Raw genomic sequence first — 25,307 nt, forward strand, 5'->3', positions numbered from 1 at the left:
CTACAGTCACAGCCACAGTCAGTCACAGTCACACAGTCACAGCCACAGCTACAGTCACAGCCACAACCACAGTCACAGCTACAGTCACAGCCACAGCTACAGCCACAGCCACAGCTACAGTCACAGCCACAGTCACAGCCACAGTCAGTCACACAGCCACAGTCACAGTCACACAGCCACAGTCACAGCCACACAGCCAGTCATAGCCACAGCCACAGTCATAGTCACACAGTCACAGTCACAGTCACAGCTACAGTCACAGCCACAGCTACAGTCACAGCCACAGTCACAGCCACAGTCAGTCACACAGCCAGTCACAGTCACACAGCCACAGTCACAGCCACACAGCCACAGCCACAGTCACAGCCACAGTCACAGCCACACAGTCACAGTCACAGTCACAGCTACAGTCACAGCCACAACCACAGTCACAGTCACAGCTACAGTCACAGCCACAACCACAGTCACAGTCACAGCCACAGTCACACAGTCACAGCTATAGTCACAGCCACAACCACAGTCACAAAGTCACAGTCACAGCCACAACCACAGTCACCGCCACAGCCACAGCCACAGTCACAGTCATTAATGGTAAAACAGGACACACCTGTCCTCTCCACACAGCCTGCCTGAAGTCAGAACTGCGGACACCCTTTTGAGAAGCTCCCGGGGCTCCCAGCAGTGCTCAGTGGCCCTCCCTTTGCCCTGAGGGTGGGTAACCCCCTCCCCCAGCACACACACCCTTTAGGAGCCGCAGGAGGCTGGGAGGGGCTGCCTCCCCCAGCGCAGTGCCATCAGCGCCACCTACTGGGCCCTGCAGAAGCTGCAGGTGGTCAGCGAGCAGGCGGGGCAATGGAATTAGAAATGCTGAAACAGGGCTGAGTGAAGGCAGGGCCCTGGGAAAATCCTGCCATTCCCAGTCTCCTTCGTGTCACACATACAGAGAAAGGCTGTTTGTGAAAGGGAGATGCAGAATTCCCTTACCTATTTATTTTTATATACTTTAATTGACTCCAGAGAGGAAGGGGTGGAGAAACAAAATGAGAGAGAACCATCGATCAACTGCCTTCCACACACTCCCCACAGGAGATCGAGCCCACAATGCGGGCATGTGCCCTGACCCAGAATCGAACCGTGATCTCCTGGTTCGTGGGTCAACACTCAACTACTGAGCAACACTGGCCAGGCCCAAGTGCTTTTAATTGGTTGGCAGAATTTTATATTTCTAGGAAACCCTAAGGGGGGGGGGGAAAAAAACCCAAAAAACTAAAGAGCAGCCCTAGCCAGTTTGGCTCAGTGGATAGAGCGTCAGCCTGTGCACTGAAGGGTCCCAGGTTCAATTCCAGCCAAGGGCACATGCCCAGGTTGCAGGTTCGATCCCCAGTGGAGGACGTGCAGGAGGCAGCTGATCAATGATTCTCTCATTATTGATGTTTCTCTCCCTCTCCCCTCCTCTCTGAAATCAATAAAAACATATTAAAACACACACACACACCTAAAGAGCAGGTGAACTTAGAAAGATGAGAATTCCTACCACCAGCAATGTTAGAAGACATTACACCAGAGACAGTAGAAACAGTTCAAATGCCCATCCCCTGGCCATAACAGAGGGAGCCTTCCAAAATGGGTGTTCGCTTGAATTGTGCACAAGACCCTTGAAGGTGTTCCATAATTTTCAAGTTCAAGTTCAAATCCCTTGATAGCATATCAGACAGACAGACACACACACACACACACACACACACACACACACACCCTGCTCTAGGCCAGGCCACCAGGCCTTTACCTTTGCCCTTTCTCCTCCATCGCCAGCTCCCTAGCCCCTTCCATCAAGGCCAGCTCCCCAGGCTGCACTCCAGGGTGTGGCCTCAGCAGTGTCCCCAGGCCCCTCAGGCACTGGCTGCTCTATAGCGTCCCTGTTGATGCCCTGGGCCATCTTGCCACTAGACTACCAGCTCTGTGAGAGCGGGAATTCAGTAAAACGAACATGCCCCCTCCATTTAACCCCAGTATCAGTAAGAAGCACCGACCCATATAGAGTGCAATTACAACTGGTCATGGGATTGGGGACGCAACAGGGATTGGTGGGGACTGAGGGAAAGTGGAGAATACATCGCCCACTTATCCTGTCCAGGCAGAACAAACACTAGGAAAAGGTCCCTGGTTGGTCCCCCGTGGTAACCTGTAACCCAGGAAGAAAAAGACTCAGGAACTAACACAGCACATATTATAGATGTGATTCCAAAATAGAGATTTATTCATTAAGAATTATTTAATGTTTGCATAAAAATCACCAATTGTTCCTCATTGGGTTTTTAACACACATGAATTCTTTGGGGTCCCTCTATTCGCCCCAACAGCTCTTGTGAGTGCCAGGAGGGACGGTTAAGGCAGCGAGGTGTTTCCTGGTCTCGGCATCGGGGGCTCGTGGTCTCCCCCTGAGAGGGCACACATGATAAGCAGTTTCGTAGGCGGGCAGCTGTCCCTGAAGGAAATACTTATGCAGAAGAATGCAGATTCAGTCATCTGTGGTCAGTCACTCATGCCTCATAGCTTTAAAATAAAGTCCCCTTGGTCAAGGTCATCAAGGGCTTGCTGGTTGTTTTCAACTATAAAAAACTGTCTGGAAAAGGTCAGTGGGAAAGGGAGGGGTTTATGCTGACAGCGCTGTGAGGCTGGGCACAGGGCACACAGCGGTCTGCGCTAAAAAATCCCGTGATTTCCAATCAGACTCCTCATGGTCCTCACATGATCCGAAACATCACTGCACCAGATGCTCGTTTTTAAAATGAGGCGTATGACAGGGCTCCCCAGGGTCACGTACCACACGGGGGGAACGGGGATGGGAAACCCTAGGACTTGACGTATTAGCAACATTAACTGGTTTTTATCACACTGAAATGGAGGCAGCCGGTCTTGCTGCCTGGAATTAGAGGTGATTCAGAAGTAGGGTGGTTATTGCTCTGTTAGGATAGACCCCAAAAATGACTTTTCAGAAACCAGGGCCGTCCCCCGCAGCCCCAGCCGGACCGCGGGCCGCTGGGGGACGCAGCCAGGGCGGCCTCGGCCGTTCACAGTGGTCTGGCTCTGCTGGGAGCGCCGGCCGGGCCGCCTACACCTTGTAGTTGAGGTCGGCGTTCATCTTGGTGTACATCTCGTAGATGACGTCGATGGTGGCCGTGTAGTTGACCAGGAAGAGGCGCACCTTCTCCAGGCACTCCTCCTCCGTCACGTTCTGGCCCTTGGAGAGTGCCTTCAGGAAGTCGGACTTGTAGGGCGCGGCGTAGAGCGCAGCCTGGGCGAGAGGACAGGGCAGGTTAGGGGCGACCCCCAGGGCTCCCTGCTGGCGGGCTCCGTGCTGACTGTGGACTGAAAGGGACAGGTCTACCCCCGCGAGGGACGGCAGGACGGACTCCGGCTCTGGGGACAGACAGACCCGGGTTCAAACTCCAGCTTGTGCTGAGAGAACCTTGAGCAAGTTACTTAGCCGCTCTGGGCCTCCGGCTCATCATCTGTAAATGGGTGGCCGGGCCCCCATCCGACTGGGTGGCTTGGGGAGGATGAGGGAAGGGGTGCGAAGTGCTCAGCACGGCGCCGGCACACGGGAGCGCTCAGCTCAGGGGAGCCTGCTCCGGACAACGTGAGCTGCTTCTCTGGAAAACCCTCTTCCGGCGCCAATCAGCGGCCTCTTTTGTCCGTTAGGAGGCGACACTTGCCTCAATTTCAGGGCCTCCTGACCCTTGGAAAGATGTCAGAGAACCAGGAATTTACAGAATTTCCGAGCCAGGGGGGAAAGTATGCTACCAGACAGAAGGGCTACGAGTTTGATGGGGAGAGGAAATTACAAACAATAACGGTCATTATGAAAAGAAATAGTAACACCTGCGTGGCCACGGAGCATCTGGCGTGAGACCTGCGTGGCCACGGAGCATCTGGCGTGAGACCTGCGTGGCCACGGAGCATCTGGCGTGACACCTGCGTGGCCACGGAGCATCTGGCGTGAGACCTGCGTGGCCACGGAGCATCTGGCGTGACACCTGCGTGGCCACGGAGCATCTGGCGTGACATGTGCATGGCCACGGAGCATCTGGCATGACACCTGCGTGGCCACGGAGCATCTAGCGTGACACCTGCGTGGCCACGGAGCATCTGGCGTGACACCTGCATGGCCACGGAGCATCTGGCGTGACACCTGCGTGGCCACGGAGCATCTGGTGTGACACCTGCGTGGCCATGGAGGGGCTCTGAGGCGGAGCCGCTCACAGTGCCTGAGGGAGACCCTCAGCGCAGCGGCCCCCTAGGCAGGAGCCTGCCCTGAGTCCCGGGACGGACACAGGCTCCGAGGGCCACAGCGCAGGCAGGAAGGCGTGGCGTGGCGTGGCGAGGGTGGGCCCCCAGCCGGGAGCCTCCGGGGCGGACGAGGCGGGCTCCGGCTCACCTGGAAGATCTTCTGCACGATCCAGCCGTGGTACTTCTTGAGCGCCATCTCGTAGGCCTTGGTGGCGTTGACGCGGATGAGGTTGGGGTGGCTCTCGTCCCGCTCCCCGTCGCAGATGCTCTGCAGGAAGACCTGGATGAAGCGGAGGCCCCTGCGCCCAGGAAGGAGACACAGCCGTCAGGACGCCCGCTCCAGGCACGGCAGGCCGACTGCGCTGAGCGAAGCACCTGCTGTGAGCGGAGTGTGTGCACACGGAAGCATTTTATCTTTACACCGTCTCCCAAGCACCTTGTCCACACCAGGCCCGGCTGTGGCTGCCTGCTGGGAGGTGGGCTCTGGGCCTGCCTTGTCCGTTTCCTCGCGGAGCTGCAGACATGCCAGCCTCTCCCGCCTCGGCCTAGCCCGCTCTGCCTGGGACCTCCCATCACCCCAGGGAGCCTCCCTGACCTCCGCTCCAGCTCTGACACCCTGCGTCAGGATCACCCACCAGACCGCGACCCTAAGAGGCCCGTCCTCATTCCATCGGCCTCCTGCTCGCGGCACCGTGGGCAGCACACGCAGATGCCCCTCCGCAGCCCGGCTCTGCCCACGCCCGTGCACACGCCCCCTCCCGGCCTCAGCAGCACCCTCTGCTTCGTCCTGAGAAACCCGGGGCCTGCAGTGGAGGGTGGGCCGAGGGCATTCCTCCTCCAGGACTGACACCGACGGCGAGTGGCTCGATGGAGCAGCTCCTCACACAGCCGCCTGCCCCATGGCCACACGCCACCCCCTCCCGGAAGCAGACCCTCGTGCTCCATTTTACCAAAGCAGCGCATCCGCGGGGGAAGAGGAGCTGGCTGTGGGGTCTGGGCAGAGGCGGGGAGGCGCACCCCTGGCTCCAGGCCCAGAGAGAAGCAGCTCTGGGACCCCTGCAGGGCAGGGAGGGCCCCGCTTCACGGCGCTGCGGGCTCTGGTGCTGGCACAGCTCACCGGGAATTCTGTGGCCGGTGGAGAGCAGCACAAGCTGCCTGGCCTCTCTCAGCCTCAGTGGCCTCGTCTTAGAATAGGAACAACTAGCCGGGACCGGTTTGGCTCAGTGTATAGAGCACATGTGTCAAACACAAGGCCCGCGGGCCAAATCCGTCCCGCCAGGCCTTGCAATGTGGCCCGCACCGCGCTGTCATCACTGCACTCCGCTGCGTTTCCATCACAATGACAGTTTATGACTGTTCAGTAAACCATTCGGCCTGCGATTTAGGCTGGATTTTAGATTTTGGCCCCTTCTCTGATTGAGTTCGACACCCCTAGGATAGAGCATTGGCCTGCAGACTGAAAGGTCCCGGGTTCGATTCCGGGCAGGGGCATGTACCTTGGCTGCGGGCACATCCCCAGTAGGAAGTGTGCAAGAGGCAGCTGATCAATGATTCTCTCTCATCGATGTTTCTAGCTCTCTAACCCTCTCTCTTCCTCTCTGTGAAAAATCAATAAAATATAAAAAAACAAAACAAAACAAACTTCTCCATATCTATTAAAAAAAAAATAGGAACAACTATATATGGCTTCAAGTATTTGATAAGGGGACAAGATGTGTAGTGGCTGTGAGCACCGTCAACTCTGCGGTAAGATCATCTAAGTTCAGATGCCTCATCAGGATACCCTGTTCCCGAGACCAGTGGTCAGCAAACTCATTAGTCAACAGAGCCGCAGTTTCCCGACCACTGCCCCAGACCACAGGACGAATTTGTGCAAATTGGATAGTTCCTTCTCCCTGAGATGCTGTATTCCTGTCAAGAAGCTGTCATCGTCCACAATCTACCACGTGACCCGCCCTGAGAGGCCGTCTCCCACTCGGTCCCAGAAGCCCCCGTGGCCTCCTCGGTGAGCTGGGGTCACACCACTCCTGACGCTCAGCACCTGACGTGCGGCCTGGCCCAACGAGCTCAGCACCACGCCCGCCGGCGCGGCTCCGTGGTTGAGCATCAACCCAGGAACCAGGAGGTTCAGTTCTCGGTGAGGGCGCTTGCCCGGGTTGCAGGCTCGATCCCCAGCAGGGGGCGTGCAGGAGGCAGCCATCAATGATTCTCTCATCATTGATCTATCTCTCTCCCTCCCCCTTCCTCTCCGAAATCAATAAAAATATAAAAAAAAAAAAAAAAAAAAGGGGGGTTCAGCACAACGCCCAGCGGTGTGCGGCCTGCTCTGCCTCTAACCTAGGGGTGTCGAACTCAATCAGAGAAGGGGCCAAAATCTAAAGTCCAGCCTAAATCGCGGGCCGAATGGTTTACTGAACAGTCATAAACTGTCATTGTGATGGAAACGCAGCGGAGTGCAGTGATGACAGCGCGGTGCGGGCCACATTGCAAGGCCTGGCGGGACGGATTTGGCCCGCGGGCCTTGTGTTTGACACGTGTGCTCTAAGGTCTGGGACGGGAGCGATGCCCCAAGGCGCCCTCAGCCCGGGCGCTTGTTCTCAGCCACGAGCCAGCATGGGCACGGGTGAAGGAAACGAGTGACTCCTTCCGGCCAGGGCGGCCCACGGGCCGCGGCAGAGTGGTGGCTGTCCGGGGCAGGGTGGGCCCAGGACTCAGCCGCACAGCCCACCACCCCGGCTCCTCACCTTTTCAGCCACATCAGCGCCAGCGTAGCCCCCACTTTGGGCCACTCGGCTCCGTACATCTCCTTCTCCGCCTCCAGGATGTTCTGCAGGGTGCGGAACTTGGCCGGGTCGGTGTTGTACACAGCCTTGATTTTCTGAAAGGGAGCACACGGGGTTTCTCCTTGGAAAAGCTGTCCCCGCAGACGAGCGGCCGGCACGCTGTGGGGGGCGGGGGGGAGCACCCACGGGGCCTCGCTCTCCTTCCCACCAGGGCCAAGAACGGCGATGGGGCTTGTGCAACAGGAACCCCAGACTCCCCATTTCCTGAGCCTCCTCCCCATCCCCCCACCCCCAGCACTGCTTCTTTGATGCTCACAGCAAGCCTCATGTGGTGCTGTCATTACCCCACATTGCAGATGGGGAAACTGAGGCTCAGAGGTGCCCAAGGTGACACAGCGGGTTCCTGTCTGCCTGGCATTGCAGGGGGGCCTGCATAGGCTGGCACCAGAGGCCACATTCTCCAACCACAGTGGACAGCCCTCAGACACCAAGTGTGTGAAGTTTCACTGTGGACAAGCGGAATATGCTCTTAGGGTTCAGACATGTCCGGAAACAAGGCTCTGAGTGGGTCTGAATCACACCTCTGCCATGTCCTTGCTGTGTGACCTCAGCTGAGTCCCTCAACCTCTCTGAGCTTCCTCATTGGTAAAATGGGGATGACCACAGAGCCAGCCCCAAAGGCTGCTGGGATGAAGAGATGAGATAGTGCAGGCCCTGGAAGACCCTCAGTGCCCTGAACTCCTGGCACCACAGACTTCTGCGTTTGGTTATTTGGTGGAGCGGACATAGGGACCAGTAGGTCCCGCCTCAGGGGGTTCCGCCTGTGGTCCCATTCGGGCTGGGTCTAGGGGGCAGGACTGCACAAGAGCCTGAGTCCCACTCCGAGGAGCCAGGGCCACGCCAGGCCTGCAGGTCTCCTTCCCGCCTCAGGCTGGGAGCCTGCGGCAGGGAGCGGCCGAGACGGGCAGGTTTAGATTCCGGAGGGGGGACCATGGCTGCAGCTGCCCGCCCAACACCTACCGTGATGTTACCGCTGATGTCCGCCTTGATGGGCGTGAACACTGGGGACCCGAGGCAATCTGGGGAGAAAACGAGAAGAGAGGTTAGATTCCTAGGGGCGAGGAGGCCTGCGGACAGGAGGGGCGGCACAGGACGGGTGATGTGTGAAGGGAGAGGCAGAGCTGATTCAGGTGTTAAAAAGGCTCCTAGGCTCCTAGGCAGGTAATCTGGCGTGCTGGGCTCCAGGTGAGGCCACTTTCCTGCTGCAGGACTTGTCAGAGCCTTTAAAACGCAACCCCTTCTGTCCACAGCACCCTCCTCACCACAACGGCGTCTCCCACAGACCCTGCAACGGTGGGCCCACACGCGCGGCCACTGAGCGCCGGAAATGTGTACCTCTCACTCCTCTGAATGTAATAGCCACCTGTGGCCGTGACGATCGCGTTGGACAGCAACCATCTTGGCCAACAAGGCGGGTCACCACTAATTAACCAGGAGGCCAGGAGGCAGACCGGGGAATCATGAGGTGGGAGGAGCGGGACCAGGCTTGTCAAAGTCCTTCTCACTCGCCTGCTTATAAGGAAAAACGGGGCTCCACGTTATGAGACTCTGCATAAAAGCCCAGGAGAACGCGCCAGCAGCGGCACCAGTCACGTAACAGACCGTGAACGTGGCCTTGACCCTACGCTGCACGCTCTGGCGTGGGTGTGCATCCCGTTCCCTCCGAGCCTCAACTTTCCCATCTAGCAAACGGAGCCACAGAACCGAGGCGCTCCGTGGGTGACTTAAACCAGTCCACCTCCAAGACAGTTTGTTCCCTTTGGAGCCAGAAGATGCTCTTAACTGGAGGCATCTGTCATTCCTTGGCATCCTAAAACAGACGAGTTACTAAGATGAAGGCCTGGAAACCGGCCCTGCCTGGAACTCCAGCTCCCCGTGAAATGTGAGCAGCCTGTGGCCCGCCTGCTCCTTCCCTCCTTTGTGACCCACTTGGCAGGCTGGCCCGGGGATCAGAGACACCCCCCCATGCCCAGGTCAGAGCTACCTGCTGCAGGCTTGGCACGGAGGACCCAGACGGGGAATGGCCGGCTCTCCGCTGGGCAGCTCAGTGTGGACTCACCCGCAGAGCCTCCGCACACCGGCCCATGCGGAGCCCACAGCCCAGGGGACAGAGGTGCCGGGCAGGCCCCAGTGGGTACCAGACCCACAGGAGGAAAACACCGGTGCCCAGGTCCCCTCGCCCCGGGCCGGACAAGGCCTGGGTGGGCACACCAACTGACTGCATGGGAGCAGAGGGATGGCGGGGGGACGTCTGCAGGCCAAACTCCATCCAAGGTGAATGCACACCTGGCCGGCCATCTGGAACATTCTGGAACATCCACACCAAATGGAAGGAGGGTGGGTTAGGGGTCCAAACACACTAAGCTTGACTGCTGGCCCTACCACTCCCCACAGAGCCGTCTCCTCGCCTGCGAGCTCGGCTTCCTCACAGGGCGGACGGGGCAGTCATCGCACTCACTTCACAGGCTTGTGTTGGAAGTAAAAACCGTGCGGGGAATTGCTCAGCGGAGTGCCAGGGCGTGCACACCAATGAACGGACTTTGACCATTCGGTGACTTTGGGTTGTAACCAGGTCTGTCCCACGGGCCAGCAAATGCCACAGGCGTCACCCGCTCCCACCTCACACTCGGCCTCGCCCCGAACACCTCTCCTCTGCTCCCTCCTGAGCCCATCAGGCCGGGCTCTTGGCGCAGAGCCCTCAGGCTGAGGGTGAGCCCTCTCCCCTCAGCAGCCGGGCATCTCTGGGGCCTGTGGGAGCAGACACGCCGTCGCTGGCGCCTGCCCAGACGGCAGGAGGAGCTGCCCCGAGGTGCTGGGCTGCGGGGGGCTGAGCATCTCTCCCGGCACGCTGGCCCCCGAGCCCGGCCTGCCACATGCTGCCGTGAGGGAGCCAGCGACTCTGCCCTTGGATCTCGCCCGACGTGCCCCGGCCTCATCCCTCAGAGGCCACCCTGGGAGGGTGCGGCCCGCTGGGCCGGGAACGTGTCCTGACGCTCACTGCTGCTCCCACAGGACAGCGCGCCTGGCCGGAGGGCCTGAGGAGGCGCGTCGGCCTCTGAGCCAGGAGGTCACAGGGACGGTTCCATTCCCAGTCAGAGCACAGGCCCGGGGAGCAGGCGCGATCCCCGGAAGGGGCCGTGCAGGAGGCAGCCAGCCAATGATTCTCTCTCATCATCGATGTTTCTCTCCCTTCCTCTCTGGAGTCAATAAGAAACGTAAACAATCACGCAAGGGAGCCAGGACGGTGCAGCTGGGGACTGGGCCAACCCTCCAGAGGGCGCTGCTCTCCGCTCCAGCCGATGGCATCACATCTCCCCTCTGAAGCGCAGGGTCCTGACAGCAGGCGGGCAGGCGGATGGGGAGTAAGATAGTTATGGCAGAATCCAGGCAGCAGGTGTAGGAGTCTTCACTGTAAAACTCTTTCAACTTTGGTTGTATGTTAAAAAGGTTTATATGAAATATCAGAAAAGGTATCAGGGTTGTTTCCTGCTCATTCAAGTCATACTTCTTCCTTCTGCGTTTTCTCCGGGTCCACAGGGTGTCACGGCAATGGCAGTCACACGTGTAGCTGCTTGCGGGCCATGCGTCCCATGGACTTGTGCTGTGAGAGGGCGGGGACCGGGTCACCTTGGTGCCCGCTGCATCCCAGGTGCTGGCACCGAGCTGGACCCCAGTGGGTGCTTAGCTGGCATCTGTGGCAGGAATGGCGAGTAGATGGTGGAAAACAGGAATCTAGGGGCGTAGCTCTTGCCAGGCAGTTTCTGGCAGTTCAGGCTGACCCGAAGCACTGGTTCCCAGCACCCTTGCAATCAAGGCGGCCGAGGCAATGGCGGGGGGGGGGGGGGGGGGGGGGGGGTGGCGCTTGGCCCTCTGCCGCCCTGTCTGTGATGAGCACACAGTGGGGCTCCTCGGGGGCTGCTGCGAGGGGAGTGGGGGTGGGGGGCCGCCACCTGTACATGGTCAGTGCTCAGGCCCGGCCATGACCATGACTGCTACCTGCTGATTTGCTTTCTTTCTTTCTTTCACTATGTTTTTATTGATTTCAGAGAGGAAGGGAGAGGGAGAGAGAGAGAAACATCAATGATGAGAGTGAATTATGGATCAGTTGCCTCTTGCACACCCAGTACTGGGGATCGAGCCCACAAGCTGGGTACATATTGAACCCGGGACCATTCAGTCCGCAGGCTCTATCCACTGAGCCAAACCAAACTGGCTGGGCAAGGCGTTTGGTTTTGTTCTCCTGGCAGCGTGCTGCGAGGCCCAGGACGTACCGGGTCCGCAGGAGCCGCCGGCCAGTGGCTGCTACTGTGCCGCGGCCACACACAGGACACAGCTTCTGCTCCGGTGTGTGGGGGATGTGGGGACTGACTGTGTTTCCGGAGCTGGGAGGGGAGCAGGACGGGGTGGGTAGGGGGTAGGGGGAAGGGGAGGGCAGGGAAATACCCGGAATTCACCTCCATGTGGTGAAGTCGCCCACAGGGAGGCACCTCTCCGTCCACATACATGTGCACGTGACGTCAGCTGGGAGCATTGGCACATGAGCCATGTGACTGGGGGAAGTGGTGCAGAGCACCACAGTCGGCCGGTTCTGGGTTCGAATCTCAGCTCTGATGTGACTGGACAGGGTCGTAACCACGATGGGCTCAGCCCTCTCGCCACAGCCCAGAGGTGCTGTGCACACGGGAGGTGCTCCGAGCAGCTGGGCTCAGCCTGTCTCAGCACGGCCCGCCGAAGGTTCTGGTCCTGTGCTTGCCTTTGGCGCCACGAGGCTGCCGAGCCCGGGACGCATGGCCTGCCCGTCACCCCGCAGGGGCTGAGGCCAGCCCTGCTCCCTGGGCTCTCTTCCCAGTGCTCCCTCCGTGAGGTCAGCAAGGGGGGCGGGCGGCTCTGCCAGGAAGCCGGAGACGATGCTCATCCCAATAGTGTGACCGGCGGTGTGGACAGAGTGTGACCCCAGCGCAGCCCCAGCAAATTGCCCACTTCCCTCCCACAGAGCGGCCCGGCCCCAGTGGCCGTTCTTGTTTTACCAGTTCTACGGTTGGTTTCCCCAGACCTGTTTTTTTTATTGTCAGCAAAACAGGCCTTTAAAATGCCACCCAGAGCCGCCCAGAGCCGCCCAGAGCTGGCTGGAAGGAGGAGGGAGAGAGGGGAGGAGGGGGCTGGGCTTGGAGGGTTTCCTAATCCTCCTCTTACCCCCAGGAAGGAGGAAGATGTGTCAAAGAGAAACAGAGTAAAGACAGAAAACAAAAGAAAAACCAGATAGGATGCGTCATCTCCACAGAACCGCGCTCAGAGGCCGGGTTCTCCGGAGCGTGTCTGTGGGGCAGTTTCTCTGAGGCCGCCTCGCCACCAGAGGCAGAAAGAGACCAGGAATCTGGTTAGGAACCCAGACTGTCCTGTGGAGAAGCCCATCACCAGGCAAAGCCAAACGGCACCCCGATGGCCAGGGGCTGGCGGGTGACAAGCCTCGCAGGCCACGACCCATCCCTGGTGCCGTGAAGAGCTCGAACCCAGTAAGAACTCCAGGCATCGGACAGAAAGGCCATTCACAGAGCAAATGGAGACCCAGTCTCAATGCTAAATAAAACCAAAACCACTCTCTCCCACCTACCAATCTACGCCCCCATCGCCTTCTCTATGCAGCCCATCGGAATGGAACAGGAGTCCCTGCTTTGGTGCCGGAGGGCCTGTGGGTGTCTAACCGGGCCACGGCGAACGGCGAACACGCGGCCACGGCGAACGGCAAACACACGGCCACGGCGAACAGGCGGCCACGGCGAACGGAGAACACATGGCCACGGCGAACGGCGAACGCACGGCGAACGGCGAACACACGGCCACGGCGAACACAGAGCCCCCGATAAAGGCGTGGCCCGGCGATGTCACTGCATGGCTTCACATGGCACGGCTTCAGGTTCTTAGTAGAGCTTTGCATCATTTTTAAATTATATTTGTACTGATTTCAGAGAGGAAGGGGGAGAGAGAGAGAGAAACATCAATCATGAGAGAGAATGACTGATCGGCTGCCTGCCTCCTGCACGCCCGGGAAGCACTGGGGATGGAGCCCGCGGCCGGGCACGTGCCTGACTGGGATGGAGCCCGCGGCCCGGCATGTGCTGACTGGGAATCGAGCTGACTCCTGGTCCATAGGTCAGTGCTCAGCCCCTGAGTCACACCGGACAGGCTGCATCATTTTTAAAAACTCCTCCTTAGAAACGTACACTTGAAACCTACATGCTCCTATTAACCAACGTCACCCAGAAATTTAATAAAAAATAAAGTAAAGCCTCCTCTGACAGGTGGTGGGCCTGCCTCCTGCTTGGATTCTGCTAGAGACTGGTAAAACGAGTAACTGTCACCTGCCAATAAGGCAGCAGCGAGCATCTGGGACGACCTCTGACAGCTCCGACCTCTGCCAGCCCCGCTGGACAGGGGCCACCGGCTTCCTGCTCGGGTCTCTGCTGCCGTCCGGGTGGCGCGACTGCCCGGCGCGGAATTCCCCGTGAGCGGGCAGTCACCACCCGCCACACAGTCACTCGTTTCCTCTTTCTGGCTGCGCTGGCGCGGGAAGCACCGGCCATCACGCTCTGAGCCGGGCCGCACACATCTGGAAGCCCCCACGCCGGCCCCTCAGACGGCGTCTCCACAGCGGGAGGGTGGGCGGGCCTGACCCGGGCAGCCCTCCCCCTGCATCTCAGGACATTTCCACTTCCAAACACAGAGCGGCTGCTTTTAACGCACGCAGCTTCCCGGTCAGCCGGGGAAGCCCACCCCCGGGACTCGTGCACAAGGGCCCGGGTGCTGGGCACACAGACAGGGAGGCTCCATTTCAAATTCAACGTTTATTTCTCAACAGCTGCTCACAGGTTCCAGTGAGACATGGGGCCGGGGGCAGGTTATCTCCACAGGCCTGGGTTACAGGGATCACACTGGCAGGCACTCAGATTACAGCTGGTGGAGGTGAATCATTTATGACCTGCGGGTGTGGGGGTGCTGTGGGCGGGGTGCCACGTGTGCGTGTGCGTGTGCGTGCGGGCACGTGGCACCTCGTGGCTCCATTCGCAATAAGGCTTACTGCGAAGGACAAGAGCCCTGAGGATGCCCGCATTCCTTTAAATCCCACTGTCTAAGGAGGAAGGCGTGTTCACAAAACGGTCTGAAATGCTGCTTTCAAAAACTGCCTCCAGCCCTGGCCAATCTGGCTCAGTGGATAGAACGACGGCCTGTGGCCTGAAGGGTCCCGGGTTCCATTCCGGTCAAGGGCACATGCCTGGGCTGCGGGCTTGATCCCCAGTGGGAGGTGTGCAGGAGGCAGTCGATAGATGATTCTCTCTTATCATTGATGTTTCTCCCTCTCTCCCTCTCTCTCTCTCTCTCTCTCTCTCTCCCTCTCCCCCTCCCTCTCCCTCTCCCTCTCCCTCTCCCTTTCTCTCTGAAGTCAATAAAGATATATTGTTTTTTCTTTAAAATCGCCTCCATGACATGCCAACTCCCTTTGTCCAGTCGCCCCTTTTGGCAAACACCAGCCTTGAGTGGGGAGGGCGGTGGAAAATGCCTTCTCTGCCTGCTGTGGCCTGGGAGAAACCATCCTCCCGCGTCCTCTTTGCAGAAAGGTTAAACCGGGCCCACCGTGCAGGACGGTGTTACCAGAGCACAGATTAAGGGCCACGCAGTTTCTGGCCTCTAAGATGTCCAAGTAAAAAGAAGGGATTCGTTATGCTTGTTGTGGTTATTATTGTCGTAAGTTATATCATCGTTTTCATCTTTCTCAACAGTCTTTTCTTTAGAGCACATGTGTCAAACACAAGGCCCGCGGGCCAAATCCGTCCCGCCAGGCCTTGCAATGTGGCCCGCACCGCGCTGTCATCACTGCACTCCGCTGCGTTTCCATCACAATGACAGTTTATGACTGTTCAGTAAACCATTCGGCCCGCGATTTAGGCTGGATTTTAGATTTTGGCCCCTTCTCTGATTGAGTTCGACACCCCTACTTTAGAGGAAATCTAGAGAAGTATGATTCCAGGGATTAAGAAAAAGAGCGGGCGGGAGGGCAGAGCGAGAAAGAGGCGCTGGCTGATGGGTCGGTCTGAGTAGAATGAGCAGGAGGGGGAGTGGGGGAGAGTGGACCGGAAGCCTGGGGGCCGGAAGCAGGAAGTGATGCTTTCTCAGCGCAGGAGCCTGACCGGCTGCCTGACCGCAGAGCAGAGCGGGCTTATGGGCTGATCCGCTGTAACGACTTTTAAAAGCTCGGGTACAGTTAACACCGTAACAACTAAAAGGGAGTTAAAAAGGCTGATACAGCCGAAACCGGTTTGGCTCAGTGGTAGAGCGTCGGTCTGTGGACTGAAAGGTCCCAGGTTCGATTCCGGTCAAGGGCATGTACATTGGTTGCGGGCACATCCCCAGTAGGGGGTGTACAAGAGGCAGCTGGTTGATGTTTCTCTCTCATCGACGTTTCTAGCTCTCTATCTCTCTCCCTTCCTCTCTGTAAAAAATCAATAAAATATATTAAAAAAAAATAAAAAATAAAAAGGCCGATACAAGTAGCACTGGAAGAAGGTAACAAAAGGAGTTAACAGGCCCAGGCTGGTTTTAAACTGAAATAATGAAAGCCAAGGCCAGAGCCTTCCGTTCCACCCAGCTCACTGGTAAGCCCTGTCCCCCGGCGTGTGCGGCTCCCCGGCTGCAGGGCCGGCGGCTTCCAGGCCGGGCCACGTCCCAGCTGTGTGACCTGTGACCCCTCACCCCTCTGAACCTCAGCTCCTTCGTCTACAGGATGGTGCCAGTTCCTCCTAAGAGGCCAGTATCAGGGCTGGAAAGGCAGTGTCGGCCGGTTCCATGTTTGACACACGGAACTGCTCCAAACAGGGACTGCACGGCTAGGGCAGGAGTCACGCCCGTCTCTACAAGCCCCTGGCCGGCATTCTTCCCGTTCCATTCAGCGTGGCCCTGGCTCTCCCCTCTGCTCTGCCAGGCGCATGGCTGTGCCCAAGCCCCAGCCTCTGCCTCTGAGGGACCCACAGGGGAGGACAGAGGCAGGGGCTGAGGTCAGGGGCTGAGCTAGCAGGTGGCTTCTCTCCTGCTTCTCCATCCAGAAGCAGCGTGGACCTCAGCCCCTCACAGCCCCTGACCTCAGCCCCTCATAGCCCCTGACCTCAGCCCCGGACCTCAGCCCCTCACAGCCCCTGACCTCAGCCCCTCACAACCCCTGACCTTAGCCCTGGACCTCAGCCCCTCACAGCCCCTCACAGACCCTGACCTCAGCCCCGGACCTCAGCCCCTCACAGCCCCTGACCTCAGCCCCTCACAGCCCCTGACCTCAGCCCCTCACAGCCCCTGACCTCAGCCCCCTCACAGCCCCTGACCTTAGCCCTGGACCTTAGCCCCTCACAGCCCCTCACAGACCCTGACCTCAGCCCCGGACCTCAGCCCCTCACAGCCCCTGACCTCAGCCCTTCACAGCCCCTGACCTCAGCCCCGGACCTCAGCCCCTCACAGCCCCTGACCTCAGCCTCTGACCTCAGCCCCTCACAGCCCCTGACCTCAGCCTCTGACCTCAGCCCTCACAGCCCCAGACCTCAGCCCTCACAGCCCCTGACCTCAGCCCCTCACAGCCCCTGACCTCAGCCTCTGACCTCAGCCCCTCACAGCCCCTGACCTCAGCCCCGGACCTCAGCCCCTCACAGCCCCTGACCTCAGCCCCTCACAGCCCCTCACAGCCCCTCACAGCCCCGGACCTCAGCCCCTCACAGCCCCTGACCTCAGCCTCTGACCTCAGCCCCTCACAGCCCCGGACCTCAGCCCCTCACAGCCCCGGACCTCAGCCCCTCACAGCCCCGGACCTCAGCCCCTCACAGCCCCGGACCTCAGCCCCTCACAGCCCCTGACCTCAGCCTCTGACCTCAGCCCTGGCCTCAGCACCAGGCTCTCCCAGCCGAGGGTCACGGAGACGGTGCAGACGCTGCCACTGGCTGTGCCAGAGGAGAGCGGGCCCTCAGACTCCAGCAGCCGGCAGCTCAGCGGGCAGCTGGTCACAGACCCAGAGGCCGCCTCCTGCAAGCTGCTTCCCCGGGGCTGTGTGGCAAGGGGCTGTCTAACACGGAGGTCTGTCCCCCCCAAGCTCAAATGGAGCGGTCCTGGGCACCGAGCGCCAACATCACTCCGGAGGTCCCGTCCATCCCCTGGGGAGGCCCTGCTTCCGGAGGCTGGGAGCGGAGGAGGGCGTGGACACACAGCTCCGGCCCCACGGGACCAGGACCTGTTTGGCTCGGCTTCATGCCCACACCCACGTTTCTCTCCGTTCATCTCAGGTGCTGGAGCACGGACCGCACCGGACAACAGACCAGGTTCAAGCGACTTCTCCCACTGAGACTCAACCCAGCCCACCACGGCGGTTCCCCCACCGGCCAGGCGGGCAGGGGGGCCGGCCAGGCGAGCACAGGGGGCCGGCCAGGCAGGCACAGGGGGCCGGCCAGGAGAGCACAGGGGGCCGGCCAGGCGAGCACAGGGGGCCGGCCAGGCAGGCACAGGGGGCCGGCCAGGAGAGCACGGGGGGCCGGCCAGGCGAGCACCGGGGCCGCTGCAGCCGTCTCCTCTGCTGCCGCTCAGTCTGAGCGTGGAGCACCACGTGGCATTGGGCACACAGCAGGTGCTCCCAGCGGCCAGCGAACCTCACTCACTGCCAAGTGCACCTCCGGCTGATGGCAGCAAGCTGCCAGCTCCAGCATCACCAAAGCGCGCTTGGCGTCTTCACCCAGCACGACTCCACTGTTCTCCCACAGCCTCCATCCCAGGAGTGGTCTGTCCCCGCTCCCGGCCGTCTGTCCCCGCTCCCGGCCGTCTGTCCCCGCTCCCGGCGGTCTGTCCCCGCTCCCGGCGGTCTGTCCCCGCTCCCGGCCGTCTGTCCCCGCTCCCGGCCGTCCGTCCCCGCTCCCGGCCGTCTGTCCCCGCTCCCGGCCGTCTGTCCCCGCTCCCGGCCGTCTGTCCCCGCTCCCGGGGGTCCGTCCCCGCTCCCGGCCGTCCGTCCCCGCTCCCGGGGGTCTGTCCCCGCTCCCGGGGGTCTGTCCCCGCTCCCGGGGGTCTGTCCCCGCTCCCGGCCGTCTGTCCCCGCTCCCGGCCGGCCGTCCCCGCTCCCGGCCGTCTGTCCGCGCTCCCGGCCGTCTGTCCCCGCTCCCAGCCGTTTGTCCCCTCTCCCGGCCGTCCGTCCCCCCTCCCGGCCGTCCGTCCCCGCTCCCGGCCGTCCGTCCCCGCTCACGGCCGTCCGTCCCCGCTCACGGCCGTCCGTCCCCGCTCCCGGCCGTCCGTCCCCGCTCCCGGCCGTCCGTCCCCGCTCCCGGCCGTCCGTCCCCGCTCCCGGCCGTCTGTCCCCGCTCCCGGCCGTCTGTCCCCGCTCCCGGCGGTCCGTCCCCGCTCCCAGCCTCCAGCTCTCAACAAACACCAACCGAAATGACGACTGGCCTGCTCTAGAGAGAGGGCTAATGTCCTCTGGTTTCTCTTCCCCAGGATATTCTATATACAATGAGCAGACATTTGTATAAATTTAAAAACAAAGCATGGCACAGATGTCACTGGAAGGTGCTTGTTAAAATGGAGCTTGGGAATGTCTTCCTTTTCTTTTGTTAATCCTCACCCAGGGATATGTTCCCATTGATTATTTCAGAGGGAGTAGAAGGGAGGAGGAGAGGCAGAGAGAGAGAAGCATCGATGGGAGAGAGACACATCCATTGGTTGCGGCCCGCACGCACCCTGACCAGAGTTGGGATGGAGCCTGCAACCGAGGTATGTACTTGACTGGAATCGAACCTAGGACCCTTCAGGCCATGGGGCGGCGCTCTATCCATTAGCCAAACCGGCCAGGGCAGGCAGGGGGAACTTCTTACCCACAGACAAGGGGTGCGGCTGGGTGGTTCCCAGGGGCTAACGCAACGTGCCAATTAAAGGAAATGTGGTTTGTTCAGCCCACGCACTGATGACTCCACACCCAGGTACTGCCATCGGAATTCCAATCAGCAGGAGAGGGGCCAGCTCCCAGGCCAATTATGAAGCACACGCCTCAGGAAACCTGCATGTCTGGTCTGTGCTCCCAGCATGTTGGACAAGTCATAGTGGTGACAAGTGTTCAGTCACCAAGCTGGCTGGCTCCACGGGGTCTCCTCCTCTGCCAGACGGAAGCCAGGGCAGCAGGCAGGCACAGGGCACAGCACTCACAGGAGTCCAGAGGCCGGGGGTCTGGTCTGCCTCTGCGGTCACTCACAGCTGTGTGACCCTGGGCAAGTCCCCTAACCTCTCTGGCCTCTGTTTCTTGACTGTAAGGTAAGATGATGGTGTGCTTTTGGGCTGCCATTGGTCCCCCTAAACCACATGTGTCAAACACAAGGCCCGCGGGCCAAATCCGTCCCGCCAGGCCTTGCAATGTGGCCCGCACCACGCTGTCATCACTGCACTCCGCTGCGTTTCCATCACAATGACAGTTTATGACTGTTCAGTAAACCATTCGGCTCACGATTTAGGCTGGATTTTAGATTTTTGGCCCCTTCTCTGATTGAGTTCGACAACCCTACCCTAAACAAAGCAAGCACTGAACCAAAGGGATGGAAAACCATTCTTTTGGGGATTATTCTAGGACTAATTGGTTGCCAGATACCTGGACTGACCAATTCAATGGGAATCCATTTAATTAAGCCCAGAGGCCTGAATGAAGGAAAAACGCTCCTGCAATTCCGATCTCAAAAACTGAGAGGTCAAACACATCACCTTCAGCTCCTGCATCTCCGGTTTCTCCCTGAACAGTGGGAGCTAACAGGTGTCCTCGCATGCATCAACTCTAATGGCCTATGAACCAGGTCACGGTTTGATTCCTGGTCAGGGCACACGCCCAGGTCATGGGCGGGGGGGGGGGGGGGGGGCGTGCAGGAGGAAGCCGATCATTAATTCTCTTTCATCATTGATGTTTCTATCTCTCTCTCCCTCTCCCTTCCTCTCTGAAATCAATAAAAATATATTAAAAAAAAAAAAAAAAAAAAAAAGTAAGAAATCTGTATCTGGACTTGAAGGGGAAAACTGTACTGTGATTGATTAATAATGTCTGCCGTAGGTCTAGGCTATGGATGATGTATTATAATTTGGTCATGTATTAGCATTTAGAAAGGGAAAAGCAAAACACTTTTAGGAAGAACCCAGGAAAAAACGGCAGTGGAACGAAAGGCCTTTGCTCGGAAACCAGGCACTGAAATAGCTCCAACTCTCTGCACGTGTCAGCGCCTGGGAGGCTGGGCTTCGGGAGGACTCCCTGGGGGAGGGCCCCAGCTGAGGGCTGAGGATGAGGGGACCCAGCCAGGCAAACGCAGGCGGCGGGCTGGAGATGCGGTGCGCCAGGCTCCATCAACGGATGGCCTTGACCATTGGTGGGGAATGGCTGCAACAGGTTTCAAGTAGGGGCAATAGGGAGCCATTGAGGCTTCTAGCCAGAGGGTAGCAAGACTAAATGGCATCTAAGTCTCTCACTTCCTCTCTCCCCTTCCTCCGCCCGCCAATGGGCAGTGCCCTGGAACAGCTGGAAAACTGACCTAAAAGAGGAGCCTCACGGAAGTCAGGTGCAAGCTGATCGTCCGCGATGAGATTCAATTACGGGGTCAAGGAGGAGAAAGATGGACAAACTGGCGGGAGCGATTCAGCCTGGAGATAAGGAGGAAGGGCTGGCCTGAGACGCTCTAAGTCACTCTGACCTGTGCCCAGAGGACCGGCATCCGCCCACCAGCCCCATCACCGGCTGCACCCACGGAGCTTAAGAAATATGGCTGCTCTGGGGACTTCACTTCTGAAAATCAGAAATGATTCCAACAGCAGGGGGCTGGTGGAATGAACTGTGGCCACAGTCAGAGGAGGGAACGCTCGGCCGCCATGAAAAAGATGAATGACTGGAAAGATGGCCACGCTGCAGTGTTAGTGGAGAAGCAGCTGGTGCATTCTCCCCTGGAGATCGACAAACAATGGGACTGGGGGGAAACCAAACACTCTGAAATGTCGGCAGAGATTCTCTCCTTAAAAAGCCCTCCTCACAGGGCCGCACGAGGACTGAGGGAACCGCTCCGCCCGGAATGCTGAGCACATAGCAGGTGCTCAATAAAAGACAGGGCGCGTCCCGCTGACCATTTTTGCTGGCTCAGTTTTCCTTCGAGAAACAGATCTCCCTTGCAAAATTAGGTACTTTTTAGAAACACAGCTTTCAGCCCAAAGCTAGATCGATATCGAGAGCAATGGCTCTCACCCAGGGGCGGTTCTGGCTCCTCACAGGTATTTCTGGTTGTCACGACTCAGGTAGAGGTACTACCGGCATTGAGTAGCCGAGGTCAGGGCCCCAGCTGACACCTTACAAAGCCAGGAGCCACATCACAGCCCCGATCAGCAGCGCCGCACACAGACACCCCGGCTGGGAGGGAGCGGCCACAGCCTTCTGCCTTCCTGCCTTCTGGCGTCCATCCCCCAGACCACCTCCGTCCGGAGACACCCACCACCCAGACTGCCTGGGGACCAGACGCTGCCACGGTCCAGACAAAGCCCCTGAGTCAGAACCGACCGCGGTCTGCCTCGACCCCGGAGCCTAGAGAAAGGCCGCCGTGGGAGCACCTCTCCAACTTGAACCTCAGGAGAAGTCCTCCCCAGAAGAGGGAGGGCTCACAGCGGACCGGCACTCTTTGGATGCTGAGCATTCTCCGAGGCCGGCCCCCGGCGTCTGTGTAAATGGCGCTCTGTCCACAGACGGGATGCACGGCACGTGACTCGCAGCCAAGACAAGGGTCCTTTGAGACTGGGGGGTGGGGGGTGCTCTTCAGGCCTGGCAGCAGCTCCCTGCTGGCTCAGACTGCCACCACCCGCCCCTTCCCTCTGGAACCAGCCGGGAAATCGCACCCACGGCGGGGACCCCCGCGCAGACTGAGGGGCGGCCTCGCAGAGGGAAGGGGGGAGCGGCCTCAGGGGCTCCCCGGCACGGCCACCACGGGGGCCGGAGCAGGTGGGAACCATGAGCTTCAGCGGGTGCTGGGTCCTGTCCAGGCGGCTGCTGCCTGCGAATGGCCACAGAGCCAGGTGGGGGTCGTCCCAAGAACTAAGTCATCTCCTGAACCTCGGCCAGGAGACGCGGGGCTCCGGAAGCCGCGGGTGCTGACAGGAAGAGAGCGAGCTCCAGCGGAGCACCTGCCATGTGCCAGGCACGGTCCTGACACGGGGGAGGCAGCGATGGACACGGGTCTGGGGGCCACACAAACCGGGCCATTAGCCTGGTTCAAACATTGATTGATCACCTCCTTACTATATAAACTGGATCCAGGGACTTAAATAATAACACCCCACCCACCCAGCTAAGATCTCCTTGGCACCAAGGCCACACACCTTACATGTACCATTTCATCTACTGCCACTCCCCCTGGAGGTCAGCACCCCCATTTCACAGATGGGGACACTGAGGCCCCGGAGGTGAAGGACACAACTCCAGGCAACCACAACCACCCCAGAGCTCACGCCACTGTGGGAACTGCTGCCCCCAGTGAGCCCTGGTCCCCACCCAGAGCCAAATCTCCGCAGTCTCAGTGCTAAGGCTCTGTCGGTTGTCGGGTTCAGTGGACTCTGCCCTGGGCACTGGTGTCCTCCCAGGCCACCAAGTGACCTCCCAGGTCAGGGCCCAGGGCAGGTCCGGAGGGAGAGAAGAAAGCCGGGCTCGGGTTACACCCTGTGCCAGGACCTGACCGCAAAGGGCACTGTCTTCTGTTTCCCATTTTCCATCCAGGCCTGGGCTGGGCTGCGGGAGGAGGAAGGAGCCTGGCCCTGGCTTAGGGACTGCCTCCCAGCGCTGAGACCTTCCTGGGTGGACAGCTGGGGGAGGGGTCTCTCTTACAGCCCACCGAGCACCCAGTGTCTGACATCACCCCACAAGGCAGCCCTCACCCCCAGTCCCGACCTCTGTTCTGAATGAGAAAAAACTTCAGGCGGTTCCCCTGGAAAGGGGGCTTCCAGTTTTGTGACTCGTTTTCAAAATGCCCCTCCTCACCCTGCCCAGCCAGCCTCCTGCCTTGGAGTGTGTGTGTGTGTGTGTGTGTGTGTGTGTGTGTGTGTAGGGGGAGGAAGGGGGAGAGGGGAGAGGAGAAGGGGAAGAGGGGTGGGGGTCTTTGGTCTGGAATGGAGCAAGCTGAGGGATGAGGGTTCACAGGTCCCCGCGGGAGAGGCTGGGAGAAGTTAAGGAAAAGGGAGGGAATGACGGGGTGGGGGTAGAGGAATGGGAGGGAGAAGCGGTGGGAGGCTTCCGGGAGATGGAGGGCTGCGGAATCCGGGTCTGGAGGAGAGAAGGGTGTTCGGGGAAGTGGGGAGTGGAGCATGTGGTCCCCCGGTGGGTACGGCGGACTGTGAGGTGTCCGGGAGAGACAGGGGTGTGGGGGGGAGATGGAGGGTTGGGGACCCCCGGGGAGAGCGGGGAGGGTGCGGCATGAGGGAGAGAAGGTGAGCGGCCGGACAGGGCGCATGGGGCGCGTGGAGAAAGGGGTCCTGGCCCGGGATCAGGACCCGGCAGGGCGGTGGGGATCCTCGGAGGAGGAGGACTCACCGAAGAAGGGCGGCAGGTGGGACACCGCCTCCAGGAAGGGCCCGGTCTCGATCTGCTTGTCCGCGGGCAGCGGCTTCAGCAGGTGCTCGGCCAGCAGCGCCATTTCGGGGTCGAGGCCGGCGGTGATGCCCCAGCCGGCGCCGCGGGCGTCCACGCCGCCCCCCCGGCCGCCGCCGTCCGCGCCGGGGCCGTCACTGCCGCCGGCGCCGGGGCCGTCACTGCCGCCCGCCGCCGCCTCCTGGGACGCCAGCGTCGCCACTTCCGCCCGCCGCGCAGCCCGCGGAGCCGAGCGCCGAGCGCCGCCCGCCGGCCGGGGACTAAGGTGCCCGCCGCGCCGCCCCGCCCCGGCCGCCCGCGCCCAATCCGCGCCGGCCGCCGCTCCCGCCTGCCCAATGGGCGCCCGCCTCAGCGGGCCTCCGCGCCCCCATTGGCCGGGGGGCGGGACCGGCCAGCCCCCGCGCGGAAGCGCGCGAACCGGTGGGGCCAGGTACGCCAGGTGAGCTTGTGCTCCTCCAGGCGTGTCCCCGCCGCCCCCGGGGCTGGGTCCCCGCGGCTGGATCACTCTCCGCCCACAGCACCCAAGCTACCGCCGACCCAGCCGCACCCTGGGGTCCCGCACAGCCTGTCCTACAGCCGAGGGCCTGCAGGGCTCATGGGGTCACATCCTTTTTTAAGGTGACCAGGCGTCCCGCTTTGGGCGTGACACTCCCGATTTTTAAACAATTTGTCCCGCGTCCCGCGGCGTTTTAAAAAAGTCCCAAATTGTTAAAAATCGGGATGTCTGGACACTTTATATTAGCTACAACCCGCGGGGAAACGGAGCTTCTCCGAAAAGGATCCCCCCCCACCCCCCACCTCCCGGCTCCGGTCCCAGGCCACAGAGCCGTGCCCAACCACGACCCCTGAGTCCTGACTCTGGGTCCATCTGACCTCCACAGCCCAGTGCGTGATCCAGCACAACACCACCGGCAGGCACCGGTGTCCCCAAACCTACCCTGACACCAACCTCCCAGGATGCAAGGAGCACCAAGCACTCAGCCACACCCACCCAGGGGCTTGTGTCCTAACCCCATGCCCATCCCCTCCAGTAATCCAGCCCTAAACCCCACGCCCACCCCCTCCAGCAATCCACCGGGCACCTGGCTGCGAAGAGCTTCGCATGGCTCCCGGGTCAACAGCCACCACCTCAGCGGGGACGCAGCATCCCCGCTCACATGGAGCTGCCTGTCTAGGTGGGGAGACAATGGCGGACACCGACCAGTGTAAATGAAGAAGTAGACAGTGAAGTGACAGTGGATGAGCAGGGTACGGCTGAGACAGGATGTGGGGTTTGGGGCAGAAAGAGCCTTTGAGGAGGTGACTGCATTTCACTGAGACCTGAGTGGGAGGCAGCCAGTGGCTGGAGCCTGTGCAGAACTTAAGGTCGAGAAGGGCTTGGTGGTGCTCGCAGCCAGGGGCCCAGGGGGGAGACGTCAGTTGAGCCAGCCTGTGGAGCAGGGGCTGGGTGTGCTGGACTCAGCAGGGGGTAAGGCTTGGATTTATTCTGGGGGCGACGAGAAATGTTGGAAAACTCACGGCCAAAC

At 60.2% G+C, this 25,307-nt stretch overlaps 1 protein-coding gene across 1 annotated transcript; it reads right to left on the reverse strand.

Moving 5' to 3' along the window:
• Positions 1-2,234: 2,234 nt before the first annotated feature.
• LOC118725507 (glycolipid transfer protein) lies at positions 2,235-24,002 on the reverse strand. The gene is made up of 5 exons (XM_036449405.2): positions 23,725-24,002; positions 8,094-8,152; positions 7,035-7,168; positions 4,439-4,589; positions 2,235-3,295 (listed from the first exon to the last, which is right to left on the reverse strand). Exons 1-5 carry the CDS (start codon positions 23,825-23,827, stop codon positions 3,113-3,115), a joined length of 630 nt encoding a protein of 209 aa, XP_036305298.1. The 5' UTR covers positions 23,828-24,002; the 3' UTR covers positions 2,235-3,112.
• Between the last annotated feature and the right edge of the window lie 1,305 nt (positions 24,003-25,307).

Source organism: Pipistrellus kuhlii, unplaced genomic scaffold, assembly GCF_014108245.1.
Source record: "Pipistrellus kuhlii isolate mPipKuh1 unplaced genomic scaffold, mPipKuh1.p scaffold_m20_p_20, whole genome shotgun sequence".
Classification (NCBI taxonomy): domain Eukaryota; kingdom Metazoa; phylum Chordata; class Mammalia; order Chiroptera; family Vespertilionidae; genus Pipistrellus; species Pipistrellus kuhlii.